The sequence below is a fragment of the Apteryx mantelli genome, chromosome 12 (genome assembly GCF_036417845.1).
Source record: "Apteryx mantelli isolate bAptMan1 chromosome 12, bAptMan1.hap1, whole genome shotgun sequence".
Lineage (NCBI taxonomy): Eukaryota > Metazoa > Chordata > Aves > Apterygiformes > Apterygidae > Apteryx > Apteryx mantelli.
The window spans coordinates 17,682,729-17,708,262 of NC_089989.1; the positions used below are offsets into that span (position 1 = coordinate 17,682,729).

The 25,534-nt window shown below is 37.1% G+C and overlaps 1 protein-coding gene across 1 annotated transcript in view; it reads left to right on the plus strand.

The window, feature by feature from the left end:
* The window catches only part of PRKAR2A (protein kinase cAMP-dependent type II regulatory subunit alpha), a 72,644-nt gene that overhangs the window by 11,997 nt on the left and 35,113 nt on the right, over nt 1-25,534 (plus strand). Inside the window, exon 2 of the mRNA XM_067303408.1 lies at nt 16,370-16,405. Coding sequence (XP_067159509.1) covers nt 16,370-16,405 — 36 coding nt within the window. The remainder of the gene's footprint in view (nt 1-16,369; nt 16,406-25,534) is intronic.

A 25,534-nucleotide genomic window follows, 5' to 3' on the forward strand; every position in this document is an offset into this window, starting at 1 on the left:
TGGGACTGCAGCTCACTTTGGTCAGGGAGATCTTACTGGCATTTTTATGACAGGATAAATGATAAATTGTGCCCTCTTGCAGGGACTTGAAACATTCTTGGGAAAATAAAAGAGGGTTTTTCCTGGGCTGATGAGAATGTGCTGAATTCTACTATTATCTCTTCTTAGTGAACAGGACAGGTCTGTCTGTCTTCCCCCTTCCTCCTTTCCCCAAATAGCTCTTACTGTGAAAATGTACCGTATATAATTACTGGAAGTTTTTTTTTTTTTTCTTCTTTCTTTCCATCTAGGAGATCTTTGTCTATCAAAATATTTCTTTACATGAAGATTAGTCTTTTTACAGCTGTGTTATTATATAAGAATATTGTTAAATTTTGACTTAATGAATATTGTTAGAAGCTTAAATCTGAAGGTGGAAAAGCTGTAAAGTATATTCACTCTGAGATATGGTACAGATTTTTTTTTCCCTCATACTTTTGTGTATTACAACTTGAGCATTGCCCAGATAAAGAATTTTAACTTCCATAATTTTAAATCTTCCATACTTAGTCTACTCAAATTTATTTATAGTTTGTTTGATAAAATACACTGTTTCCAAATTATGTTTCAATGAAACAAGATCTACTTGTGGATTATTGATGGATAATTGCACTGGTCATGCAGTAGTATTTGGTATTGTATGCATATAGGATCACAGAATTGCCAGAGATGTTAGCAGTAATAATCCTGCAGAATCCATGATGATCTTCTGTTCCTTCTGCGCAATCTCATCATTCTGTGCCACTCCCCAGTCCTCTGGCTGTCGTCTTCCTCAGAGCCGAGGCTGTGCTACTTGCCGCAGTGGTGGAGAAGGGCTGGGTGTGAGTCATGTTTCATTTTCCTCTCCCCAGCAAAGCACTCGACCAGAGAAGCAACGTGGATGGCAGAGTCAGTATTGCTCAGACAGAGAATTCTTGCAGCCTAGAGACATGGGGAAGCGAGGCAGAAATCCTGGTGCCCAGCGCTGTGATTCTGAAGACATAAAATTCTGTAAGGAAAAGTCCTACCATCCAGTGAGGTTGGATTAACTGGCAGTATATGAGGAGTACAGTGGGTGGAAAGTGAATGTGGCTTGTAGTCTTCCAAAACCCTATTGATTTTTTCCTTTAAAAAAAAAACCCAAAACAAAAAACAACAACAAACAAACAAAAAAACCCCCAACCAACCAAAAAAAACCATTAACAGTATTTCAGTGCTTGGTGGCACCTCTCCCATCACTACTATGTGTTTCTAGGACAGATTTTTTTTTTTTAATGAAAAACCAATAACTTCAGTTTTAAGTATATCTAGAACTTTTTATAAACAAGTAATCAAGGTTTCCAGGCTTTGGTTATTAGAAATTAAAAGGCATTGTTACATAGTTGATCAGATGTGATATGATACATGATATGATTGTTCCAAAACATATTTTTTGGAACATATCAGGTATAATTATATGGGAACGCTAGTTATTCCAACACATTTTTTATTTCACAAGCCAGTAACAAATCTTTATTCTTTTATTAAGGACCTAATTCAAAATCTGTTAAAATCAGACTTCAGTAAGAATTGAGCCAGTGCTTTAAAATGTTGATCTTTTGAGAAAGGTCATTCAAACCCTGTTCAGGCAAAAGTGAATCTTTTCAGTGGTGATTGTTTACAGGATAGTGTACTGTATTCTAGAAAATAGTGACTTGGGGAAGGATGCCGAGGTTATCGTAGATAATCAGCTGATAATAGATACCTGTTACGGTGTTGTGGCTAAGATGGCTGATAAATATATTGAGGTTTGTCCAGGATGTGGATGCTTGTTAGCTTTTATGTGGCATTAGTAGAAAAAGTACTTGCTGAGTATGATATAGTAGGGTCATCACTGAAATATTTTTAAAGGAGTCAAGAAAGTGCTCAGTTTGTAAATAGGGAGAATATGCCCTGTGGTAAGAAATTGTAGAAGCTTAGCTTATTTCTCTGCTCCTCCTCCTTCCCCCCCCCCCAAAAAAAAACAAAAAACAAAAAACCAACAACCTTCCACAGCCAAACAAAAAAAGCCCCAGCTAACCCAAACCCTAAAGAATGTCTCCATCAGAATTTGTAGTTACCTACCTGCAAAAAGAATGTCTGAAACTACAGGGCCCCTTTATGCCTCTATCTGTAAATTAAGGTTACTTTGTTTGCCTTTTTACCATTGGAACTTAACTGGAAACAAAGTGTGATGTTTTAATGAGCTTTTAGAGCATCTTGCCTAGGCATATAAAGGTATTCTTATTCCCCGATTTACGTGTGGTTGTGTAAGATTAGGCTCTGAATCAGCTTGAAGTGAAGCTTGATGCTGGTGTTCCTAATTGAAATTCCTCTTGCTCTTTTATACAGATCGAATTAGATGACTGCAACCTATTCTAGCTTTGTCTTACACAAACCTTGTGAAAGCATGCTGTGTTTCATCATCCAAATCAGTAATGAAAGTAGAAGTGACTCGGGCAAAGAACCAGGGACTTCTGTGTGCCTCTTATTTTAGTCGTGGGATGCTATTCTTAAATCCTACTTGTGTAGTTACAATTACAATCCTGAGCTCAGGTTGACCCAACAAGTACAGCTGCATAACATCCATATGAGGCACACAAAACACTGGCCTGTCAATGTTGCTGGTTGCTTCTGCTGTGCTTCAAATCTTCCCTTCTTCCTTATTTTTCTTCTGAATTGCTCTCTTTTGTAGAACTAGTTCAGTTATAGTTGTTTCTTACTGTCAATCACATGAGATGCAGTATCTGATTGTGAGAGCGAGCTCAGTCTGTTTTATCTGAGACTGTAAATAGCTAAGAGGCAAAAGGAAAAGCTTCTTAAACTGTATCTCATCCCTAAGTGCCCACAGTAATTCTTCCCTTCTATTCTAGTGCAAACTCAAGGATGTCTGTAGGATACTGTATATCACTGATGAAATTATGGTTGACATTTTTGACTTTGCATTAAAACACACTGGAAGCCCTGATACAATCAGTGGTTGTCTCTCAGCTGGTTGTCTGCTCAGGTTTGGGACCGAGACCTTGCTGTTTCTTCCGATTTTGTTGCACTTTAGTCACAGCGTGTTCCGAAATGGTGGTGGATATGCAAGACTTGGCAGAGTGTGAGTGTAGGCCTGAGACTGACCATGTATGTATGCCCGAGCCCGAGCAGTTGTGTCCTCCTCTTCTGCTGAGTGCAATTGACTTACTGTGTTAGAAGCTGTACTAAAGCGAAGCAATATCCAGTATGCCAGTTAGTCTATCAGAGAAAGGCAAAGGAATTGAAACAGTTGGATTCTGATGGTTTTCTTTTCTTACGCTGCCTCTACTTGTCTAATTATTTTTGTGGTGATCTATCTATTTCTTAGAAGCAATAGTCTTGAAGTTTTATTAGATTTTTCAGAAAATGTCTATCGTGATACTATAGCAAAGATAATGGAAGACAAATTCTCCAAGAAAATGCATATTTCATGAAAAATGAGTGTTGCTGTTCTTAAAATGTTTCTATGTCCCTTTTACCTACTGATAAGATTTAAACAACTTGCAATATATATAAAAAATCAGTTTGCATTTGACCACATAACTATTCAATTGGATTGTACAGATAACATCAGTTTGTGTGTGTATATGTAATATCTACTTCTTCCTCTCTATAGATGTCTGATCACTCTGCCCTGTTTGTTAGAAACTTTAATAAAATACTGCAAACTGAAAATATGTAGATGATTGGGAAAATGTGACTTTATATAACTACATATTGGCAAAGATTTGAAGCAAATGAAGCTGCTATTAACTTGTTTAAAAAAAGGCTAACTATTATCATCCATTCAAGAATAATTTGTCTGGCATTACAAGAAAGTGTCTTAAATCACTGAGCACACCTATTAATTAAGTTCTTTTATTTAGGTCCTCTTACGTGTTTAGTAATGCTGGAGTTTCAGATTTTATTCATGCTTTGAGCTTCACTACATAGTTTCAATTGCACTGTAGTTCAGTTTTCTTTGCCCTTCTTTCTATGGAAGTTAGATACTATTAAGCATCTCTTATAATGAAAGATGTGTGTTCAATCGTTGTATCAATCATTGTATCAATCTGTGGCTCTCTTTGAAAGTTATGGCTGAATATAAATGATACTTTGCTTTTAAGTAATTTAAGATGTTAGTAAACTATATTAGATATGGATGGTATTGTAAAACTGCTCCAAGATGGTAAATACTTGATTTTTTTTTTTAAGATACCTTCTATGCCCTGATACTACATTATTTAAAGTCACTATCAGTCTCAGTAGGACTTTATAATAAGCCTGCAAAGCAGCTGCCAAGTGCAGATATCCAACATTTACATTCAGTGTTGTGTGATGGTAGCTGTGACATGATTCCAATTAAAAGCTTGGTCTGCACACTGCAGATGTCTTCTGAATATTAATGTGTACTACAGACAGAGCAGATGGAATCTTTTTAAAATACAGTGCAGTGAATGGAAAATTAGGGTTGGGTTTCTGATGGAAACTGGGAGGTAGTCAAAGTTCTTTTTTTTTTTTTTTCTTTGTTATGCCTTGCTAAATCACAAGAATATCTGTGTACTGTCATCATCTTTCTTTACATATAGGAGGAAATCAACTCTTCATTATGCATCCAGATAAAAATACAGCATTATGTCTTACTAAAATTTTTTTAAATGTCAAATGTACTGAGAAAAATACTAGGAGTGTATGCAATGTCTGCTGTGCCTTAAAAGATATGCCATTGCCTAAAGGACAGATGATGCAATAGGTAATAGTTGAAACATAGAAAGTCTAGGAGATATTTGAGGAGTTGTTCATTGACAAAGACCATGTAAAAGTATGTATCTGTGTGTTTAATTGGGATTTGAACATGCCTTGTGAGGAGTATTAGGAAAAGTTCATCCCAAACAGGAGGGATAGCATAAAACTAGGAATAAAAGAGGATGACAAGAACATCAGTGATGCACCTTACTGTAGTGTGTTGCAGAACCAAAGTTAGCTTCCAGAAAACAGCAGCAATCCAGTTGTGAGGATATGTAGATTAATTACTTGTGTGTTTACCTTGCTTCTCTGGTGAACCAAAATATGAAGTAAAGTGCTGGTAGTAGAAATATATTAAAAGTCTTGGAAATAATAGAGTAAGTGTGGTATTGAAACAGAAAGAAGGGTTGTTTCTAAATGAGTGGGAATTGTAGTTGTCCTCCTTTCTGCTGTTGTAGTCATCCTTTTGGGCAGAATGCAGGAGTGTGAGAAGGGAATGAGTGTACCAGGAGAAGAGTTTATAGAAAAGGCAGTGACAGGATATGTGAAATATGTAAATCTGGTACACTGTTTAACTCACTAGTGCTATTACTGTAATTGTGACGTGCTTGCCTCCCACCCTTTTCATACTTAATTTTACAATAGAGGTTTCTGGCCTCAGCAAGGGTACTTGCTTCAGTGATCTATGTATACTTTCAGGGAAGTTGGCTGTGTGGCATTCTTGAGGATAATACTCAATTGATAGAGTGTTTTTAAGATCTAGACCGCAGTAAGACGGAGAGCAGAATTGCCCTCGAGGTTTGTGAGAGAACAGCAGTGACTGCGTAATCTCAGAATGAGGAGGAGCTGTGTCTGAACCTCAGGCAGCTAGTTCTGGTGTTGCAGTCTCAAACCACGGGTGTGGGTGCCGTTCCCTTTAGGAAGGAGTGTACAACGTTCCCAGCAGAATCAGGCTTACCTGTATGCATCTGAGATTGAGAGGCCTGCAGTGGGTCATTGCTCTTGTGGAAGTTTTCGTAATGTGTAATATGTTCTGTTGGTTGGGATAATAGTGGGACTTTTCCTTTTTCAGAAGCCTAATTAAAAACCAGGTGAGCATGGCTGATTTCACTGGCAGGTCAGGAGTGACTGAGACCGTGCTCTTTGGGACAAGGACTTGCATACCTTAGGCTTAGTAGTGGCTCTGGGCTGTGACAGAATACAAGTTCTTTATAATAGCGAAATATATAAAATATTTAGCTCAGGTTTATATACTTTTTTATTTTTTGTTTGTTCCAGTTTTATTCACATTGTATTGACTCATACCCAGCTCATTTCTCTAAATGTTGGAAAGCCATCCTTTATAAAAGAGGCACAATGAATCCTTTATGGAAGAGACAGTTGCAAATAATCAAAATGGAATAACTGACTAGACATAACTAACTGACATTTTCTGATTCTTTTGGAAATTATCCTTGGGATTTCCAAATATGTTCAGTGAAACTCAGCTTTCCAAGTAAGCCACAAGAGATTCAAGTGTTGTTAATTTTTAACATGTGGTAGTGACACTGCACCTTATCATCAATAAAAGGATAAAGATTAGTCAAAAGTCTTTAAGGTCTGACATTTTAAATGATCTGAACATACGAAGTTAAGTCTTCTAAGTATCTTGGAAATCAAATCCGTAGTAAAAATTGCTTGAAATACAAAAGTGAGTTTTACTTTAAAAGAATCATATTTGTCAGTTTTTTAGTATCTTCCATTTTTGCAGTGATGGCAGTCTGGTAACTAAAGAGGTGAAATTTGAAACCTGGACTGGTAAGGTAACAGAAAAGTCAAGAGACTTGGAAAATGAAGAAGCTGTCCTTCCTTTTGCCACTTCACCAAGACATGTGGGTGAGCTGCCCATATTTCTTGTTGTTTGGGAGATGCTTCATGGCTCCCTAGATGAGATACAACTGTCTTCTCCTGTCTGAAGCATGTATTTTAATGAAACAGCCATTTCTCCTTCATGTGGTGATTCTACTAGTCTGTAGTTTCAAATTCATCTTTAACTCTTTCTAGCTTTTTCATTTTCAGAGCATCCCCATAAAGGCTCTTCCAAAATGTGGTCAGTATCCTAGTTTTTTTCCTTTGTCATTTACTTAATGTTTGGTTTATAAGCCTAACATCATTTTGGCTCTTAAAACTTCTGTAATACTGCTAATGTGGCTCCCTTGCTTCCCTGTTTCTGAAATGCCTTCCTCTCTGCTTGGGTTTAGGAGCAAGCTTAAGTTTCCCTTTCTCACTCGTCACCTTAGACTGCCTTACTGTGTCTTACCTTGCAGTACCCTCCTGTGTCTCGTCTCTTCTCTGACAGTCCTTGAAGATTTATCAGTTTCTTCTCAACTCTCCTAATACTACGAGGCATCCTTCCTTTTCTGTGCACTGTATAATTTTGTCGTTCTAATCTTTGAAAAAAGTCTGTCATTTCAGTCCCTAACCATCTCTGTTGTAATGTCATCATGCAGTTTTATCTTTAATCACTGTCAAATGAGTCCTTTCAGCTGAGGTTGTACATTAGGACTGGGGATTTGTCTAATTCCATGTTTGTAAAGCAAGCACTCATCTTATTGCTATCTATTGCATCTTTATCATATAGACTACACTCATGAAAAACAACTCCTAAAAAAAAAAACAAAAAAAGTGCCAGCTTTGGTGTTTGGCTAGATCTCTGAAACACGTCAGCAAGAAATAGGAGAGGGCTGTGTGGGGAATGCCATTGCAATGTCAGATAACATGGAATGCTGCTTGATAGTTCTTCATTCTCCCATGACTTGTACTTACATTTCAGTCAGGCTGTATTAACTCCCGAATTCTGTGAGCAGGGGTTCCTTGCATAATGCGATTATGGTCCTTTTTGGTACTGAATTAATATCTGATAGAAACAATCAAAATAGTATAATCCCATAATATGCAAATTCAGTCATGGAATGAGAATACTAAAATAGTGATGTATTTTCTAAAATGTCTTAAAAGAAACAAATCATACATCTTAATAGCAGTTCTTGACTAGGACATTATGACCAGAGATTTCATCAAATTTTTTCAGAAAGCTAAGTTAAGATTTATGGTTTTCTCAGATTTGTCAGCTTTTTAAAGTCTGTCCATCCCAGAGTGCACATTAATTTTTTGTATGTTTAAAAAAGAGCCAACCTAATGTTGACATAAAGTATGACAGCTTTAATAGCTTTGTAAAATGTCTTTTTAACTGACATGGACATCTTGCTTGTTGACTTACCTTTTCCTTTAAAAAAAGTTAGTATATTTTTTTTCTCTCAGAGGGGTTTTAAAACAACTCTGAAAGCAAGTACCAGGAGCTTCTTTAAGATGAGGCTTCTGGACAGTGTTTTTCCATTTTATTTCTGTAATTTCTAAGTCCAAATTAAAAAAATCAATTAAATCTGGAGACCAGGATGTGTTGCTTCTTTGCATTATATATTATTGTCTTTAGCTACTTAAGACAGTTTTTGTTTTGTTTTTTAATACAGGAACTGAAGACATGTCTATGCCTCTATAACTTCTCCTGTAGTAGAGAGAGAAACTGTGTTTAATATTAATGTATTTTTTGTTATTGCTTTTCAATTTAATAAATATAAAAGCCTCTTACTGAAAACTTTTAACTGTGTGTGTACAGAGGCAGTCCTGGACTGTGGTTTCTATTTTTCTGCCTTTCTGTTTGTTTTTGGTTACCCGTGCTCTGTCTGTTCATCTCTGTAAAGAACTCGCTTCCTTCCTAGTGTTGCCTGACCTTTTGTCTTCCTCCAAATATCTGGCATGCTTCAGTTGATGCATCAAAATCTCTCCCATCCATCTCAAACCAGATTCCGAGTTTCCATCCTCTTCTGGAGGAGAGGGGGTGAAAAAAAAAAAAGGCATCCATAGAACACTTGTCACTTTCTTTCCCTTTTCCCGTAACGAACGATATATTGGCATGTAGGCGGTTATGTACCAGAGCTGTCTGAAAAAATCTGCTGGTTTGTAGCTCCACTCAGAGTCCCTACTTATCAAGCAGAGATCTGGAAGGGGTTAGTGGAATTTGCTGCTGTCCAGGAGGGACATCCAAATGGAAGTCATGGATGCCTAACTTTATATTTGTATTAGCCACAAGGAGCCCACTTATTTTACTTATATATTCAAAAATGAGTTTAGATGAGCATTTAGTAAAGTACGATTGCATATGTGGTGATGGAAGTCTTTTTTTCTGCTATAGCATTAAATTTTAATTACTAGAAATCCTTAAATGTTGATTCTCCAATCTTCAAACTTTCTCACAATTGCGATGGTTCGTTTTGATGTGAGTCCATTAACATCTTGGTGTGTGGAAAAACAGTATGACAGCTGTAGTCTAGCACTTCCTTATCATAACTTGATATAACATTCCATAGCGACAGTCACGTCTCAGATTTATACTCCACTCTGCTTCTGGTATTTCAGCTTTAATAGCTTATAGTGTGAACTCGCATGTTTTGATAATCTTATCTGACTTGTTAAATAAGAACCGTGTACATTCTGTTTCTCTCTTTGTTCACATAGGATGATTTTGTGCCATAATTCAACGTGATAGTACTCTGGAAGTCATTGCTGCTGATTTGTTTTATTCATACCTGTATTGTATGCCTATGCTCTTTGGACTCTGAGTGCTGTACTACTGAATTTATGCAACCTATTGTAAACTTTGCTCTCTCTTTCATCAGGAAGCCTTCAAAAAGTTGTTGAGTTGATCAGAATGTTGCACTGAAGACTTGTATTAAAAGAAATCAAATTTTTGTATGCGCAGTTGACTTAACTTAGCCTGCCTATTACTATAAACTGTATCCAGGATCAGAAGCAATTGGTATGTGTCCCCCCGGCCCCAACTGTAATTAAAAAGTGTTCACAGAAGTCAGTAAAAATGAAACTCCTTGTGGAGAAGGAGGGGAAACAGAGTTTCTAAGGTATCCAATACAGAATGGTAATGTCTAGTACTCCAAACTCATGCCTGGAATGATAATTCTTATTTTGTCCCTGTTTTTTTTTTTTTTTTTCCTGTGGCCCTGAACAGATCTCTTAAGCTTTATTTATCCTTTCTGTAAGAATTTAATACACTTATCGCAATGCATGTTGATGTACTTCGTATGTGTAAGAGGAGGGTAGCCTTAGCTGGGAGAATGATTGCTGTCATTTTTCTGTTCATTTCAAGCTTTAGCTTCTTCTGTAACCTTATGAAGCTTATGAACAGTAGTGTAGAGAGAAATAACCTATTCTATTACAGAAGTAATATAACTTTTAAAAAAGTTTACGAATGTTCTTTACTAGTCACTTTTCAGTACACTGAAGGGATCCTAGGCATTGTAGGAAAAGCAGTCTTTTAGATATGGTTTGTAATTTGGGGAATAATTTTATTGTTGAATTGTTTGGCATAAATGCTTTTAATTTTGGTGTTGATTTGAGTTTTAAGGCATTGGTAAAGTAGGTAATATCTGTGTCTTTTTTCTTTCACGTACTCTTTCAGAAACGGAGCTGAGCTTTCATACCTACCTATAACCACAGTCAGAACTCTTGTAAGCTAAGCACAGTGAGCCAAACTCCAGCATCAGATATTTCAAAGAAAATCTCGACACTAAAGCAAACTAAAGAATTTTGGAGAAATGCCTGTTCTTTCACCTATCTGTGTCTTTTTTCTTTCACGTACTCTTTCAGAAACGGAGCTGAGCTTTCATACCTACCTATAACCACAGTCAGAACTCTTGTAAGCTAAGCACAGTGAGCCAAACTCCAGCATCAGATATTTCAAAGAGAATCTCGACACTAAAGCAAACTAAAGAATTTTGGAGAAATGCCTGTTTTTTCACCTTTAGAAAGTATAAAATAGATGTATGTTTGAGGTCGGTGATTCCCAGCATTACCACATACTAGTCTGAAGTTCTATGTGCCTAATTTTTCATGTGAGAAAACGGAACAAAATGCAGTCATTAAACAGCAAATAGCACTACTGCCATGAAAGCTATACTACCACATGTTAATGTGAATCACATTTGTGAATTAGACTAGCATTAAATAAATAAATAGGATGACATAAATCTATTTTGAGGAGGGAAAGTTGTGCAGTCTTTTATTAGCAAATGTGTATGTGACTGTTCTTGCAGAGTTAGTTAGATGATCAAAGGTAGTATCAAGCGTTTTTGAAAGTCTGAAGCTGAGCACCTTTATAGCATTGCTTCTTCCATGAGTGTTTTTGGTAGCACTGCTCCTGCAAAAGAGCCTTCTTTTGAGGAACAGAATTTTGTGACAAGGGAATTTGTGACCAGTTCTAGAATCTAATTGAATTTACAGTTGACCATTGCTCAGCTGTAGCAGTATCAGGCTTATGAGGATCTCAGTCTGTTGTAAACATTAGAGGAATGATTATAAGACTGATTGGCCAGCACGTGGAGAGGTCTTTTCAGTGCAGATGTAACTTTAAAAAAAAAAAAAAAAAAAAGTAAACAAGGTTTTAACATGTATATAATGACTTGAAGCATGATTTTCATTTTTATTACCCTTTGAGACACAAGAGAGAAGTAAAATCCATTTAGGAAATTTCAAAGCAATTTTTTTCCTTTTCATGATATAAATATTATGATGAGAAGGGGAAATTATATGTATAGGAATATCTATTATTTTTTTTCCTTTTTCTCCTAATGCATGAAAAGGAGACTGCTGAGTGAAATTAAGTGATACTGACATAAAGGTGATAATTTCATACTTAATCAGCGTTTGATTTTTAAACTAGAGAACTAGCTGGTTTTAAAAATTGAGGCTCTAAAGAAGAATCCCAGAGCCAGAAACTTGTAAACTCTTCTTTCTGTGAAAACAGCCTCTGTTAATTCCTGTCTGGTTCTTAATTAAGTCTGTGCCTCAGATCAGTCTGGAAAATGTGCAGATGTTCAGCAAACACTTCTGATTTCTTTTTTGCAACAGATGAGTAGGACCAATACCCTACGTCAGTTTTAGCAAAAGTGGGGAATGTGTGGCTGGATATGTCTTTCCTGCTCTGACGTCTTTTTACTCTTAGCACTTGCTGTTGGCTGCCAGGGAGGAAATTGGACTGTTTTAGTCTCTTCTGGAACAACAGTTTAATTTACTTCTGTTTTAATTGTGTTTACCTGATCACTGGGTCTTGGTTTTGCATGACCCAAATAAAAGCAGGCCCTATGCCAAAGGTAAGAAACATTTGGAAGTTGAGTGTTGCTGCACCTGAGGTTTTGACATAGTGGAGAGTTTATAATACTGTTATCTCACAAAAAAATTTTTTAATCTCATAATTTCTGCATTTCATATGTGACTGACTTGAGAAAAGACCCACTGGTGTGCAGGAGGGAAATTCTAAGTATGAATACAAAAAATGTAATTGTTTCCTGTTTCAAAGTAGCAATTTCTTTTTATTATTGAAGAGACCAACCATACTGAGTGGCACTGGATTGATATGCTGGATTGACTGTATTCTAGTTACAGTATAGGCAGATGTGTGCTCTAATGGTTGTGCTAGTGTAGGAGGTTACTGTTGTTGGTGTATCCATGACTATTCCTTTGCTTTAAATTAACCACGTTTTTGCAATCAGCCTAGGAGCTGGCTTGGGTTAACTGTAAACGTGTTAGTCCTTGCTGTCCAATTTCGTTTTCTGAGAGAGTTGCTCTCCAGAATCCCTTAATGTCAGGCTTTTCTTTGTGTGTGCCTCATGACAAGACAAGGGGATGCTGTAGGACTGGCTGTCAGGACAATCCTGAAAAATAGTCGTAAACAAAGAGAGCCTTTCATGGGTACTCCAGAACAAAAGAAAATGCAAATCTTCTGTAGTAGGAAATGTCACATTTTATCTCTTTAGCATAAAAATAGTCATCATCTGACAACATATAAAAGTGAACCTAAAATTTTATATGTGTTAAAACTGTCACTGGTATAAGGAAAAGCAAACTATCAATTTAATCTTAAATGCTTTGTGGAGGCAGAATAATAGTTCTCTCTTAACTGTCCTTAAAAGGTTATGGTCCCCCCCTCCCCCCCCCCAGTGGAAAACTTGATGTTGTTTTGATGGCACTGAACCCTGCTATAGGATAAAGTAATCAAGATTATAAAAGAAGCCTTAGTCTTTGAAAAGTGGGGTTTTTTTCCTAGGGTGCCCAAATAATGTCAGGGTTTCCTGTAGCAGTATGGGACAACTCCGTTCAGAGGTTAAAATTTTGTTCTCAAACATGAATGAGTAATGGCTGTAGTAATCAAAACGTGGAGAAGAAAGTGTTTGTGCACAAGACAGTGCCTGAAGTAAAATCACATGGTTACTCACTGATGAACACCGTTTTCTATTGCTAAAAAAATAAACTCCAGATAACAGGACAGAAGCAAGTATTTGTGAACTATTACTTGAACAAGATTTCTCGTTAGTGTGGACTGATTCACGTGAAAGTAATTCAGAGCACTAATTTAAATAATGATTTAATCAACAGGCAGGAAACCTATTTAAATCTTGCAGTTCCTGAAGAAAATTGGATTCTCACCTTTGGGTGATGTAATTTAGTTCAGCTTTTGCTAGCCAGGGTGGATAAGTTGTATTGGTACTTGCTTCTTATTTAAGGTTATACCTCAGTATATGTTTATTCATGTTCTTAACTTTTATATTGCTACACAAAAAATGGCATGGCACATTTTTAATTGGATTAATCTTTACTTGTGACAAACTGAATTTGAATGGAAATTACCTTGGTTTAAAAATAACCAAATCAGGATTTGAGAATAGTTAATCATTTAATTGAAACGGTTTTGAACTAGTTCAGATGCTTTTACTGTAAATGTATCAAGTTGTTTTGGTCTTAGTATTTCTCCTGTTGTAAATCACTTCTTTGTAGTGGGAACTGAACAAATTGTTTCTGGTCCTCTTATTCTTCAGTGTCTTAGAACTAGTAGGCTTTAGTCTCTTTGTTTCTAGATAATAAGAGGTGAGTTTTCCTGTTTTTTAAGGTTCAAGTCTGCTTATCATCTTTGGGTAGTTACTCAGTTGAATTAGCTCAATAAGCTAGAGACGAGAACAAATATACTGTTGCAGGGCAAATGACTGTCCAGAGCAATATTCTGTCTCCAGTGGTGGCTACAGGCAGATGACTATGGAAGAGTAAGAACAGGGCAAAAACGTATGCCTGTTTTCAGTTCAGAGGTTTGCACGAGTTTGTTGTGGTTTGTTTAATAATGCAGAATGGATCTGTCTTCCAAGTGCTTGTCTCCCCTTGAGCCGATATACGTTTCTTGCATCCCCGGTGTCCTTTGACAAGTGATAAATGTGCCGTCCTTATTTGCAGGAAAGGTTGCTGCTGTCAAAAATTGGTTAGATGTTTGAAAATAAAGTTTCATGAGTTCTCAGGTTTAGCATAGAAGTTTTGAGTCTCTTCAAGCTTATGTATGAAACATACTGCTTCACTAATATTTTTATATAGATTATGCTGTGCTACAGAAATGTAGACTTATATATATATTAAGTTGTAAAACTCAAAATAATCTTTAGCAATATTATTACAGAAAACCAAACCCTGACATACCATATTATAATCTAGGCTAGTTTAAAAAAATTATCCTGACTGATGTTCAGATGCTAAAAGTGACTCAAGTGATATACATGTAGCTTATTTAAATGAGAAGGGTTTTGAGCCCAGACCATTCTTACAGTGCTCATATCACTTTTAAAGATGGTTTTGATGCTTTTGTTTCTGGACTAGATTGGACGCATTCACTCTATATACTCTAAGTAATTCAATGATGGTAAAACCTATGCAGTTGGCCTCCATAGAAAATTCTAGCAGCATGGTATGCTTTAAAACACTCTGCATAGGTGATGTCTTTGTTTTTTCCACCAAATAAATTTACTTAATAGACAGTGAATACTTTTAAAGGATGGTGATGTTCATGCAGTTTCAGCAGAATTTTGCTCATGAATGGAAGTTTGGGTTGTGTTTCTCATTGATGTCCACAACTGGCTGGATGCGGAGCGCCTGTGCTCGAGTGGTTCACAGGCCAGAAGGCCAGTGTGGGTTCTTATGATTTGCTAGTCCGAGTTCTCCATGACAGACTCTTCTGAACGATTTCCTGCTTCTAATTTTAGCTAAAATAAAACCGAAGAATACTTCCTGGGAAGAAAAATATGACCTTAATAGAAGAAATTCCAGTTGCTTTTAAGCCTTAGCTTCTTGTTAAGCTCAGATTTTCTCCTTGTTAAAATATTTAGCTGATAACTCTAAGGAGTTATGTCTTTTTTTCCCCATCCTCTCTTCTGATTTCCTAAATCATTACAAAAGACTACACAATGTCAATCAAAATTGGTCTTGTTTTTCCAGTAGTATGTTCAGTTATGCATTTAAATATAGCCTTAAGGTGGTTTTAATACTCAAAAGAAGCTGAATTCTTCTGTATTTGCTTGAGAATACATTGTTATTCATAGTCTGGTAGTGCTCAGATACTCCAGGTGGGAACAAAGAAAAGAAAAAAAAAAAAAGTTTAAAACTTCTGAGAAATGGTTAGATTGTCAAGACCTTGGTAGCATGGGTTTAAATCTGACTGTGTGCAGTGCACATACTTTGACATGGTAGAAAGGTTCAGCTCTTTCCTAAGTATTTAAGGAAGGGAATAGAAGGATCACAGGTTGTATCAGACTAATGCAATTATCAGTTTGGTGGGGAGAGGGACTGGGAAAATACGAAGCATTCAGAATAAAGTACTTGGGGTGTTGTGAGGGGTCAGAGTGAGGGAGAGCATGGTGTGTTTTGGTTTTGTTCTGAATTTGTTTGTGAGGTTTTAAAAGGTGTTTGTGTTGAGGCTTGTGCAGCTAGCAGACACTGTCTTGATTACAGTGTAAAGTGGAGAGAATACTGTTTTAGTAAAGGGTGGCTTAATCTAAAAATGCATCTGAATAAAGAAAGCCAGGAAGCTGAATCCTATTCATCTCAAATTTGAGATAAAGTTTAAATACCTTGTATACCTGACAGTATGAACAGAGAACCAATGAAACGATGGGTCCTCTCTCTTCAAATTCTTGAAATTTAAGAATGGATGTTTGCCTTTATGGAAGATAGCCTGGGTCAAGTGTAAACATCTGGAGTTGATATAGGAGCATTGCCTGAACAGTTATGGCTTACATTGCGGAGGAGATTAGAATGCTTTTGCTAATGGTTCTGTCAGTTTTTAAAACTCACGAATCTGTTTAATGTAGGCATAGCTCACTTAAAATGCTTGAATGTTTTTTAATAGTGCTCTGCTGAGTGGGCTTGGGATTGATGTTAGGTTGAGATTGGGTTATCTCTGTAGATATATATATTTTTTCAGGATTGGGTAAAAACAAACTGCTTACCCTTCATCTTAGAGTGTGGCCTCTGGAAAATCAGATTTTAACTTCGAATAAGCATTTATTGGCTGGTAAATGGAGGAAAGCTCTATATTAAAGCATTTATTAGCTTTATACAGGGACTCATCTGGGATTTGTAAAAATGTACTGTGATTGTTCAAGATGATTATTTTGAATTCTTAATAATGAATAGCATTTGTGATTTTAATTTGTTTATTTTGCAGCTCCAGTCATTAACCGATACAACAGAAGAGTATCAGGTATGATTTCCTTTTAAGAATTTCATATGTTTTTGAAAAGCTTTGAAATATGTATTTGACCAAAGCAATTGCTTGCGTTAAGAATGACCTTCTTACTCTTCATCACTGTGTTTTATTGTTCATACTTCTTACAGTCTTTTCATTTGAAATAATCAGAACTGTTTCTTAATACCCTTTAGATTGTTTTAGATTGTTAATTGTTTCTTAATTCCCTTCACTGGGCAACAAATTATGAGAGTAGTTTAGAAAGCAGTTCTGTGGTGGTTGACAGAATACTGAAGCAATTTCAGCACTAGTAACAATTCTGTCCAGAAAAACTTCCCAAAAGTTCTGCGCAATGTAGGAATGATGGAAAAGCTTGCTTTAATATGAATTGGAAAAGTGGCCGCTTCTTTCTGCTGGAACACATCTCCTAATATTTCATATTGCTAACAGTTTTATCTCTGGTCAAAATACAGAAATACTGGTGTTTTTGTTTTCTTTTTCTCAGATTTTATTGTTTTATTGTTTAGTATTAACCAGAAGTGATGGATGTTGCAGGACCTTGAGCCCTTTGCTTATGTAACTGGTATTTAAAGTCATTGAAATTGTGGCCCTCCATTTGTTCTGGAGACACAGACTGTACTTTTTTTTTTTGGTCTTATTAACCAATATTAAATCCTTTAATGATTTGCTGTTGGTGTTTTTAGCTGTGTCATTCCCCAAAATTCTTTTTAAAGTTGTCTTTGAGCAGTATCATATGAGCAAAATGTTAAATATAGATGAGAAGGTATCGTGTCATTTTTCCTTCAAAGTGCAGTGTGGATTGCACTACATATGTTTCTTGATTCCCCACCCTCCCACCCACCTCAGTCTACCTCATTGTAGAATTTAACTGGTATAGAAAGTCATTATGATTCTGATTTGAAAAATCAGTGTAATAATGCCAATGTGTTCAGTGTTTCCTCTCTAATTTTCAGGTCAAGTCCACTAGGTTTGTAACTCTTGTATATTATCCATGCCATTCTTCGGCATTATGGTTATGGTGGGATCTTGCTGATAAATGAGCAGAGGCCGTTTGAATTATATATGCATGTTTAACTTTATATGCAAAATGTCTTCATTCCCATGCAATACAGTTGCTTTACTACTAGTTGCTTGGGTATGATCAAGGAGGTAACTACATAGGTATGTCGCTGTGTAAATGTGACTATAATGAAAACTTCATAATTCTTATAATTCAAAAGTGCTGGTAGTTTTGGTATATTATTACATGAGAAACTTAGACAAGACAAAACCGTATCTTGAAGGATGGAGCTAGATATTCTAATAGTAAATATTTGAAGTCATAAATCGTACAGCACCTTTATCCAGAGAGTCCAAAGATATTTTCATTTCCTTCTTAATTAAACTAATGCATCCTGGTGTCTGCTGATGGAGTAAAACCTGACAAGTGAGAAGTGAATGCATCTCAAGTTTAAATTTACATAAAGACTAGAATTATTCCTGAGGTCAAAAAGTTAAGTCTTAATCAGAGGGTAGATGTAATCTGTTTTAATCTTCAGTGTTGAAATATAATATTTGTGCTCTCATAATACTGAGTTAGTCTTTATGAAAAAACGGGTTCCTTCACTGAAGGAGTCTAAAGGTTAATGTGAAGAACTAACAGCAAATGTAAATTGAATTACTAACTTATACAGTTAGATTAAGGAGGGCTCATTAGATGCTTAATAGAGCACTGCTGGTCAGTGAAGAGCTAGAACCATTCAGAATTTACAAAATATATTGAAAATTTCCTGCTAAAAGCATTAATAGAATATGCATGTTTTCCTACTGTGTATTTAAATACTTTTCACAATAAAATTTTTTTTTCTCCTCCACTTTCTATGTATACACTCTGTGCGGGTTATGATCAGTATGGGATTTGTTAAAACACATGGAAGAGATGCAAACAGCATCCACGCATATACAGGAGACCCCATGCAGCATAAAAAGGTCAAGAACCCACTGGCTGTTTTTTTTGTTTTCTTGGGATTTTTTTTTTCCCCTACTCCATCCCTGCTGTGTTTGTCAAAAAGTCATCCAAATAGGAACAAGACTGGCAGGGTTCTCCTAGGTTCTGAACTCAGTCCCCTGCTGTTGTAGGCAACTGCATCCTATAATCCCTTTCACGAAATGAATGTCAGCCTACTTTATTGCTTTTGATGGTCTGAATTTAATTTGATTTCCTTGTTAGGTATACGTTAGGATTTAAGAACCTTAGCATTCTACAACTTTTATATAACGTCTTTTTTGTTTGAAAAAGCAAACAAACCTTGCATTATGGATTACTCAACGTATTGTCTTTCCAAATGTGTGTGTGTTTAAGTAGAGCAGAACAAATCATAAAGTGGAGAAGCCGACATGCACAATTTATTTATAATCATATCTGATCTATTATTATCTGGTCTTTTATTCAGAAGAACTTTCTGCTAGTGCTTATTGAATCTGGTTTCCTACCAGCTATTGACATGCTTCCTGTGCATTGTAATTTGTAAGGGCAGTGAAAAAGAGAGCTAAAGTATTTGCTAATATCAAGATTGACACAAAACTGCAAAATTGTAGGTTTAGTGTACTCTGGAAAAACATGATAGGAAAAGAATTAAAAAATTGATGTTGGACATACTGAAAAAAAGACTTAAAATTCAACCAAGAACTTTTTTCTTTTTTTCTTTTCTGACAAGCATTTGTCTGTCTAAGGCTTTACAGCATTGCTCTCAAATCATTTAGTAAGTCAAAAATGTAAGCTAGAAAAAATTATAACTCTAATTACAGGAAAAGATAATAAAGTAATTGCCTATATTATATATACAGTTTATTAAGAGTTAATAATTGTTCTAAAAATGATTCAATTTGATATATCTTCTTGGAGATAAATAATTGTTTATGACCCTCTCTGATAATTTATTAACATCTTCAACTTGTATATAGTGGTTATAGATTCTTTTAAATTGCTTTGTTAATGTACTTGGTATAAAATTTGGAGTGATTACTCTTGGTTTAGTTGCCTTCAGAATCTTAGTCCTTGCTGTGATGGTCTGCCTAAAGGTAATGAGATAGAATTTGCATTAGTGCACCAACTGCATTGCTAAGGATACATAAACCCATAAAAGATGTACTTTTTTTCCCTATTACTCCAAGCTAGAGACAGCTCAGGAAATAGGGATAAGAAATTATGTATATAGTTTTCTGCATCTTTTGCATTTTGATGCATGTAATAAAGCTTCTAAACCAGAGCTTAAAATTTTAATGCATGTTCTGGCCTCACATGCTATTTGAGAACATGGCTCCCCAGTTCCACCTGCACTGATCCTGCTTTGCCTTATTCCCCACGTTGTTGAAATGTATTGAAAAATGTGCAGGAATAATAAACTAACCAGATTTCTCTGAAAACCATACATAGTCTGGGTTTTGTCCAATACAAAACATACTTATGTAGAACTTTAAGAAGCACTGTTAAAATGAAATACTTGCAACAGTTTTATTAATCTTATCTATTCTGTAAACAGTCTGGTTACTGAAAGCTGCATATAGTTTCTGTTAATTTATGCCATTCGTTTTCTTTTTGTGTAGCTTCCTCCTTCTACAGTGACCTTATGCTGGCATTTGGCTATCCAGCCTCCAAAGCATAACTCGTGTAATGCTAGATTATATGGATTTTCCAACTGCAGGGAATTTCAATAAGGCAAGACTGCTGTAACAACTACTGATTTTTTTTCTTCTTATTTTTAATTATGAAACATAAACCTGGGGCATACTGACAAATACTGCTTTAATCATTGTAAGTTTTTAGCTATCATTCAAAATATGAGTTTTTTGACACATGGGCAAGAATTGGTGAGCAAGTTTATTTTTGCTTTTTAAAAATTTGAGCACATTTCTACTCATTTCTGGCTTGTGCTGTAATTTAGTAAATAAGAACATCAAAATTTTATCAAAATTTCTTGAAAAGTGCTAATCTACTAGCAAGGTCAAGCTAATCTTGTACATACAAAAAAAAGTCTTTACATCTTTTTCTCCAAAAGAAGACTTTTATTTCTGCATTTCTTAAATAATTGGGAAAAAAGTGATAGTGTGGCTTTCATATCATATTGATGATAGTAACACATCCTCGTGTACTACTTTTCTCACCCTGGAGTGCCAAGAACATGGGATTTATTCTGCTTGCTTGTGCTCCCCGTTTCTGCTACTGTTGCTACTTATTCATCTTGTCTGCTGTGTTCGCTCTCGAGGGAGGGAGAGTGTTTGCTTGCTTGGCATTAAACTCTTCCAAGTGATTAAGCAGCCATAAAGGCTCTGCAGGGAATCCCGTTTGCATCTTGACCGGAGAAACATGGCTTTGTGTACTGGTCAGAGATTCAACATGCAAAGCAAGTGGCCGTGGGTGGGATTGTGAGAAACTCCATAGGCTGCGCGGGAGGGTCATCCTGGGAAAGGGGGGCTTATCTAATCGTGTTCATGGCATTATTTATAGAAGTGCAGAGCAGCGAAGTAGTGTTCTCATGAAGAGAAACAGCCTTTTCCAGGAAGTGTTAGGAGGCAGAAAAAGAAATGAGAGCTTGGGTGTTCCCCTGAAAATTTATCTAATGAATAATTGTGTATAGTGTGTGTGGCCATGTAACATGTTGAGATACCACGGCATGCACACAAACCTCAAACAATATGTTGGTCAATTTTAATTGTATACAGGCTGGTGACTGACTTTATGAAAATTATCCTCTATTTGCAAGATCATAATCTATCCTTATGCAGAAATTAAAAAACCTTCTAATTTTAAAATATCCTCGCTACAGGGATGCTGCAGACTGTGGTGTCATTGGCAGTGTCAGTGCTAATTACCCAGTAGAACAGTCTTCTTGCTGCTGCTTTAGATGAGTTAGCAGTGCCTGAACCCTCTGCTAGTATGAGTGACTGTGTCGGTCTGCCCAGACTTGATTTAACAGCGTCAAAACCATACAGATTCCTTCCACCTGAGAGTTGGACTGTGTTGAAATTCAGACTTGCTTGATTATGTTTCCTGATATTCCTCCAAGCCTAGAGGCTCCTAACAAACTTTGCTTTTTGTTGGACAGTTCCTTGTCTGCAGGAAGACCAACTGCAGAGAATACCAGTGAGCATCCCAGTCCTAGTGACTAGCAGGATATGCTAGTGACTGCAGGATATGCAGGGAGGATTCAACTTAGATGTTGAATGCTATAAATATATTTATGGATATTAATGGATTGTTATGAGCTAGGTTAGGTTTTAGCTTAAGTCAGTGATATTGCCCTTCTCAGGCAATAGTATCAACTTATTTCAAAATGGGAGGGAAGATAGCAGTGATATTTGTCCCATTGTAATAACTGATACATAACAGTTAGGAGGATTTTGCTACTAGTGGAATATGAATGAACGTTAATGGTGTATTTGGAATGAAGAGTGCGCCACCTACTTCAGTCTTGCTTGGGTGTAGTTTCTACTTCTCCTTTTAGTTTTAGCATCTTTCAGAAAAGTAAACTTTTTTTGCTAGATTCCTATATTGCCATTTCCAGATGCCTTTGATTCACTCCACAGAACACCCACTCGCCAGCAGACTTACTGACTTCTTCACAGGATTAAAAAAATCTGTCAAAATATGACACCCATGCCCTTATGATGAATATCTTTACACCTGTGATGGAAGAAGGTTTTCATCTATTCTCTCCAATTATTTCTGGTTATCTGAGTGACCCAGTGTAGTTTATTATATCTCTTGCATATGCCTGTACCCCACTCCTTAATCTTAATTTGGCCTCTAAGGGATAGGAATGGGACTACAGTTTTCACATTCGACAACTGTATATGCAAAATTATTAAATTATATAATCTAGGGAAGGAAGAAATGATAGTTCTTTCCCTAAGCTCTTTATACCAGTTAAGTAATGTGGCTGTCAGGATCTGTGACTACTTTCATGTTAATGTAAAAGGTAATTGAATGAACAAGGGTTACTTCAGTTAGTCCCTTCAGTATGGGCAGCTTTCAGCAAAGGTTCGGTGAACTGAGAGGGATCAAATTTGCTTTCTCCTGAATTGGGTGCTAAGCTCTCTCCTAATATATTATTGTTAAATAAATATTTATGTTTTTACAGGATAACTTTATTTTGAAGTTAGTGAATCCTGTTTTCCTGTGTAGAGTATATGAGCCATTAGTAATCCTAACAGAGATTTGTGAAATCAAGTTCAGTACTTAAATGTTTCACTATAATAAACCATTTTAAAAATGAACATGTGCACTGTTCCTCTTGCGTAGTGCACTCTTTTTAAGTTCCAAATTAACCCTCATAGACAGAAAAAATAGAGGTTCATTTGTGTTCTTTAAAGAAATGCATTATCTAAGCAATTAAGTATTTAAAGGTCCCCCAAGCTCAAGAATGGTCCTGATGTGCAGGAGATGAAGCTAAGGCAGCAGGAAACTGGTGTGGATGAACCCGGGGCTCCTATCTAAACTCAAACATAGAAAGGAAATATAACAGGAGGTGGAATCAAGGTCCTCGGAGGAATATGGATACTGTCTGCATGTGCAGGGATGGGGATAGGAAAGTCAAAGACCACCAAGAGTTGAATCTGGTGAGGAACGTGAACAGCAACAAGAAGGGCTTCTACAGGTACATAAGCAGCAAAAGCTGAGGGAAAATGTGGGACTGCTGCTGAAGTGGGTAGAAGACTTGCTGACAAAGGGTATGGAGAAGACTGAGGTACTCATGCCTTCTTGGCTTTGGTCTTTTCTGGTAAGATCTGCCTTTAGGAATCCCAGGCCCCTGAGACCCATGGGAGAGTCTGGAGCTTTACCCTAGGTAGAGAAGAATCAGTCCCTGGGGAGGTGGTGGAGCAACTCTTCCTGGAAGCCATTTCCAAACATATAAAGGACAAGACGGTGATTGGGAATAGTCAGCATGGATTTATGCAGGGGAATGGCAATGAGATGACTGGCTCGGTGGATGAAGGGAGAGCATTGGATGTTGTTTATCTTGACAAGGCTTGGCAAGGCTTTTGACGCTATCTCCCATAACATCTTCATAGACAAGCTGACGAAGCATGGGCTAGATAAGTGGATTATGAGGTGGACTGAAAAGTGGCTGAACTGCTGGCTCAGAGGGTTGTCACAGCGCTACCAGTGGGAGAAATGGGCCGACAGGAATCAAATGCAGCTCAGCAAAGGGAAACGCAAAGTCCTGCAGCTGGGAAGGAATAACCCAATATGCCTGGACAGGCTGGGGGCCAACTGGCTGGAGAGCAGCTCTGGGAAGAAGAGAAGGGCCTGGGGGGGGTCCTGGTGGACAACAAATTGACCATGAGCCAGCCATGTGCCCTCGCAGCAAAGAAGGCCAAACGGCATCCTGGGCTGCATTAGGCAGAGCAGTGCTGGCAGGTCGACAGAGGTGATCCTTCCCCTCTGCTCAGCCCTGATGAGATGCAACTGGAGTGCTGGGTCCAGTGCAGGGCTCCCCAGGACAAGAAGGACATGGGCTTACCGGAGCAAATGCAGTAAAGGGCCACAGAGCTGATGAAGGGACTGGAGCATCTGTCATAGGAGGAGCGGCTGAGAGAGCTGGAACTGTTCAGCCTGGAGAAGAGAAGGCTCAGGGGGTTCTTATCAATGTGTATAAATACTTGATGGGAGGATGTAAAAAAGACGGAGCCAGACTCTTCTCAGTGTGATCCAGTGACGGGACGAGAGGCAATGGGCACAGACTGAAATACAGGGACTTCCACTTAAACATAAAGAAAGTTCTTTTTTTGACTCTAAGGGTGATTGAACACTGGAACAGGTTGCCCGGAGAGGTTGTGGAGTCCTTACCCTTGGAGATATTCAAAACCTGACTGGACACAGTCCTGGGCAACTTGCTCTAGCTGACCCTGCTTTGAGCAGGGTGGCTGAACTAGACCATCACTCAAGGTCCTTCCAACCTCAACTACTCTGTGATCCTGTGAAACAGGAGAGGCTTCTATTACCTTAAGGCAATATGTAGTAGGTATACAGGAAATACAGTAGTATTTCAATATTCCAGAAAATTCTTGTTGACAGAATTTTGGCAAACTTCCCCATCTTTCATGCTAAGGAGAAGTTTTGAGCTGGGTGGTTGCTGTTTCTTGATGCTGTGCCATGGCTACCTTTTATCTTGCTGTTCTCATCTATGTCTTGGCTGCCTTTCTGAAGAGAGGAACAAGATGAGAAACACTGAGCATAGGAAGAGTCTGCACTAACCCGAGCAGGTTGTTTGGTGCTCAGCTGCGTGTTTCTACAGTCTTTCTTAGCCTTAGTGGGGGAGGAAAATCTACCTCTTTCTGGTTCTTGCTTAGTTTAAAAAGCTGCTGTTTTCCTGTTGGCTAGGTACTCGGTAGAATTGCCATTCCTGCAGCTCCAGCTCAGAAGTGTTCTCCTGATTTAATGTCTGTGTGCTTGTTTGTGATCTTAAGTCTGTAGTTGGTATTCTTAAAGTATGTTTATAGTTAAAGCTAATTTTCTGTCTGTCTGTTTTTTCAGTTTTTATTTCCATGGAATTTAGTAGAAATTGAAAATCAGCTCATTTGGCTTAAAACATCCTTTCTAGATTATATTCATATACTTTCAGAGCAGGTTGGGGTTGTAGCAGAAGAACAGCATCCGGCTTTTCTTGAACAAAGCTCAGGTCATGTTACCTTGTCAAAATGGTCAAGGTCACAGCCCTTCATTTTTTGATTGCAAGGTATTTTAAAGTTCCAGCTCAGCCTACTCAAACTGCTTTTATGAATAATAAGCACACCATTTTCATTATGAAATGATTAACCGTGCTTCTGCTTTTAATGTTTATATGAAGTGTATTTTTTTAAACTTAACTTCATCTTAAGTTTTTTTTATGAGTAGACAAGAAGAGCATATTTTAGCAAATATTTATTTATGTGTATGTAGTGTTTTTCTTGTATATGAATTCAAAGATATCTAAAATAAGTGGATTCCTTCCATTTGAAAAATAACCATTTCTTGGTGAAATTCCTAGATTTAAGTATATTTATTGTGCTCAATATAAAAGGAGCTTTATCTATGCAAATAGCTATCCCCTCTGATTTAGCATCATTTATTTTGAGTCTAGTGCCTGAACAAAATTAACATAT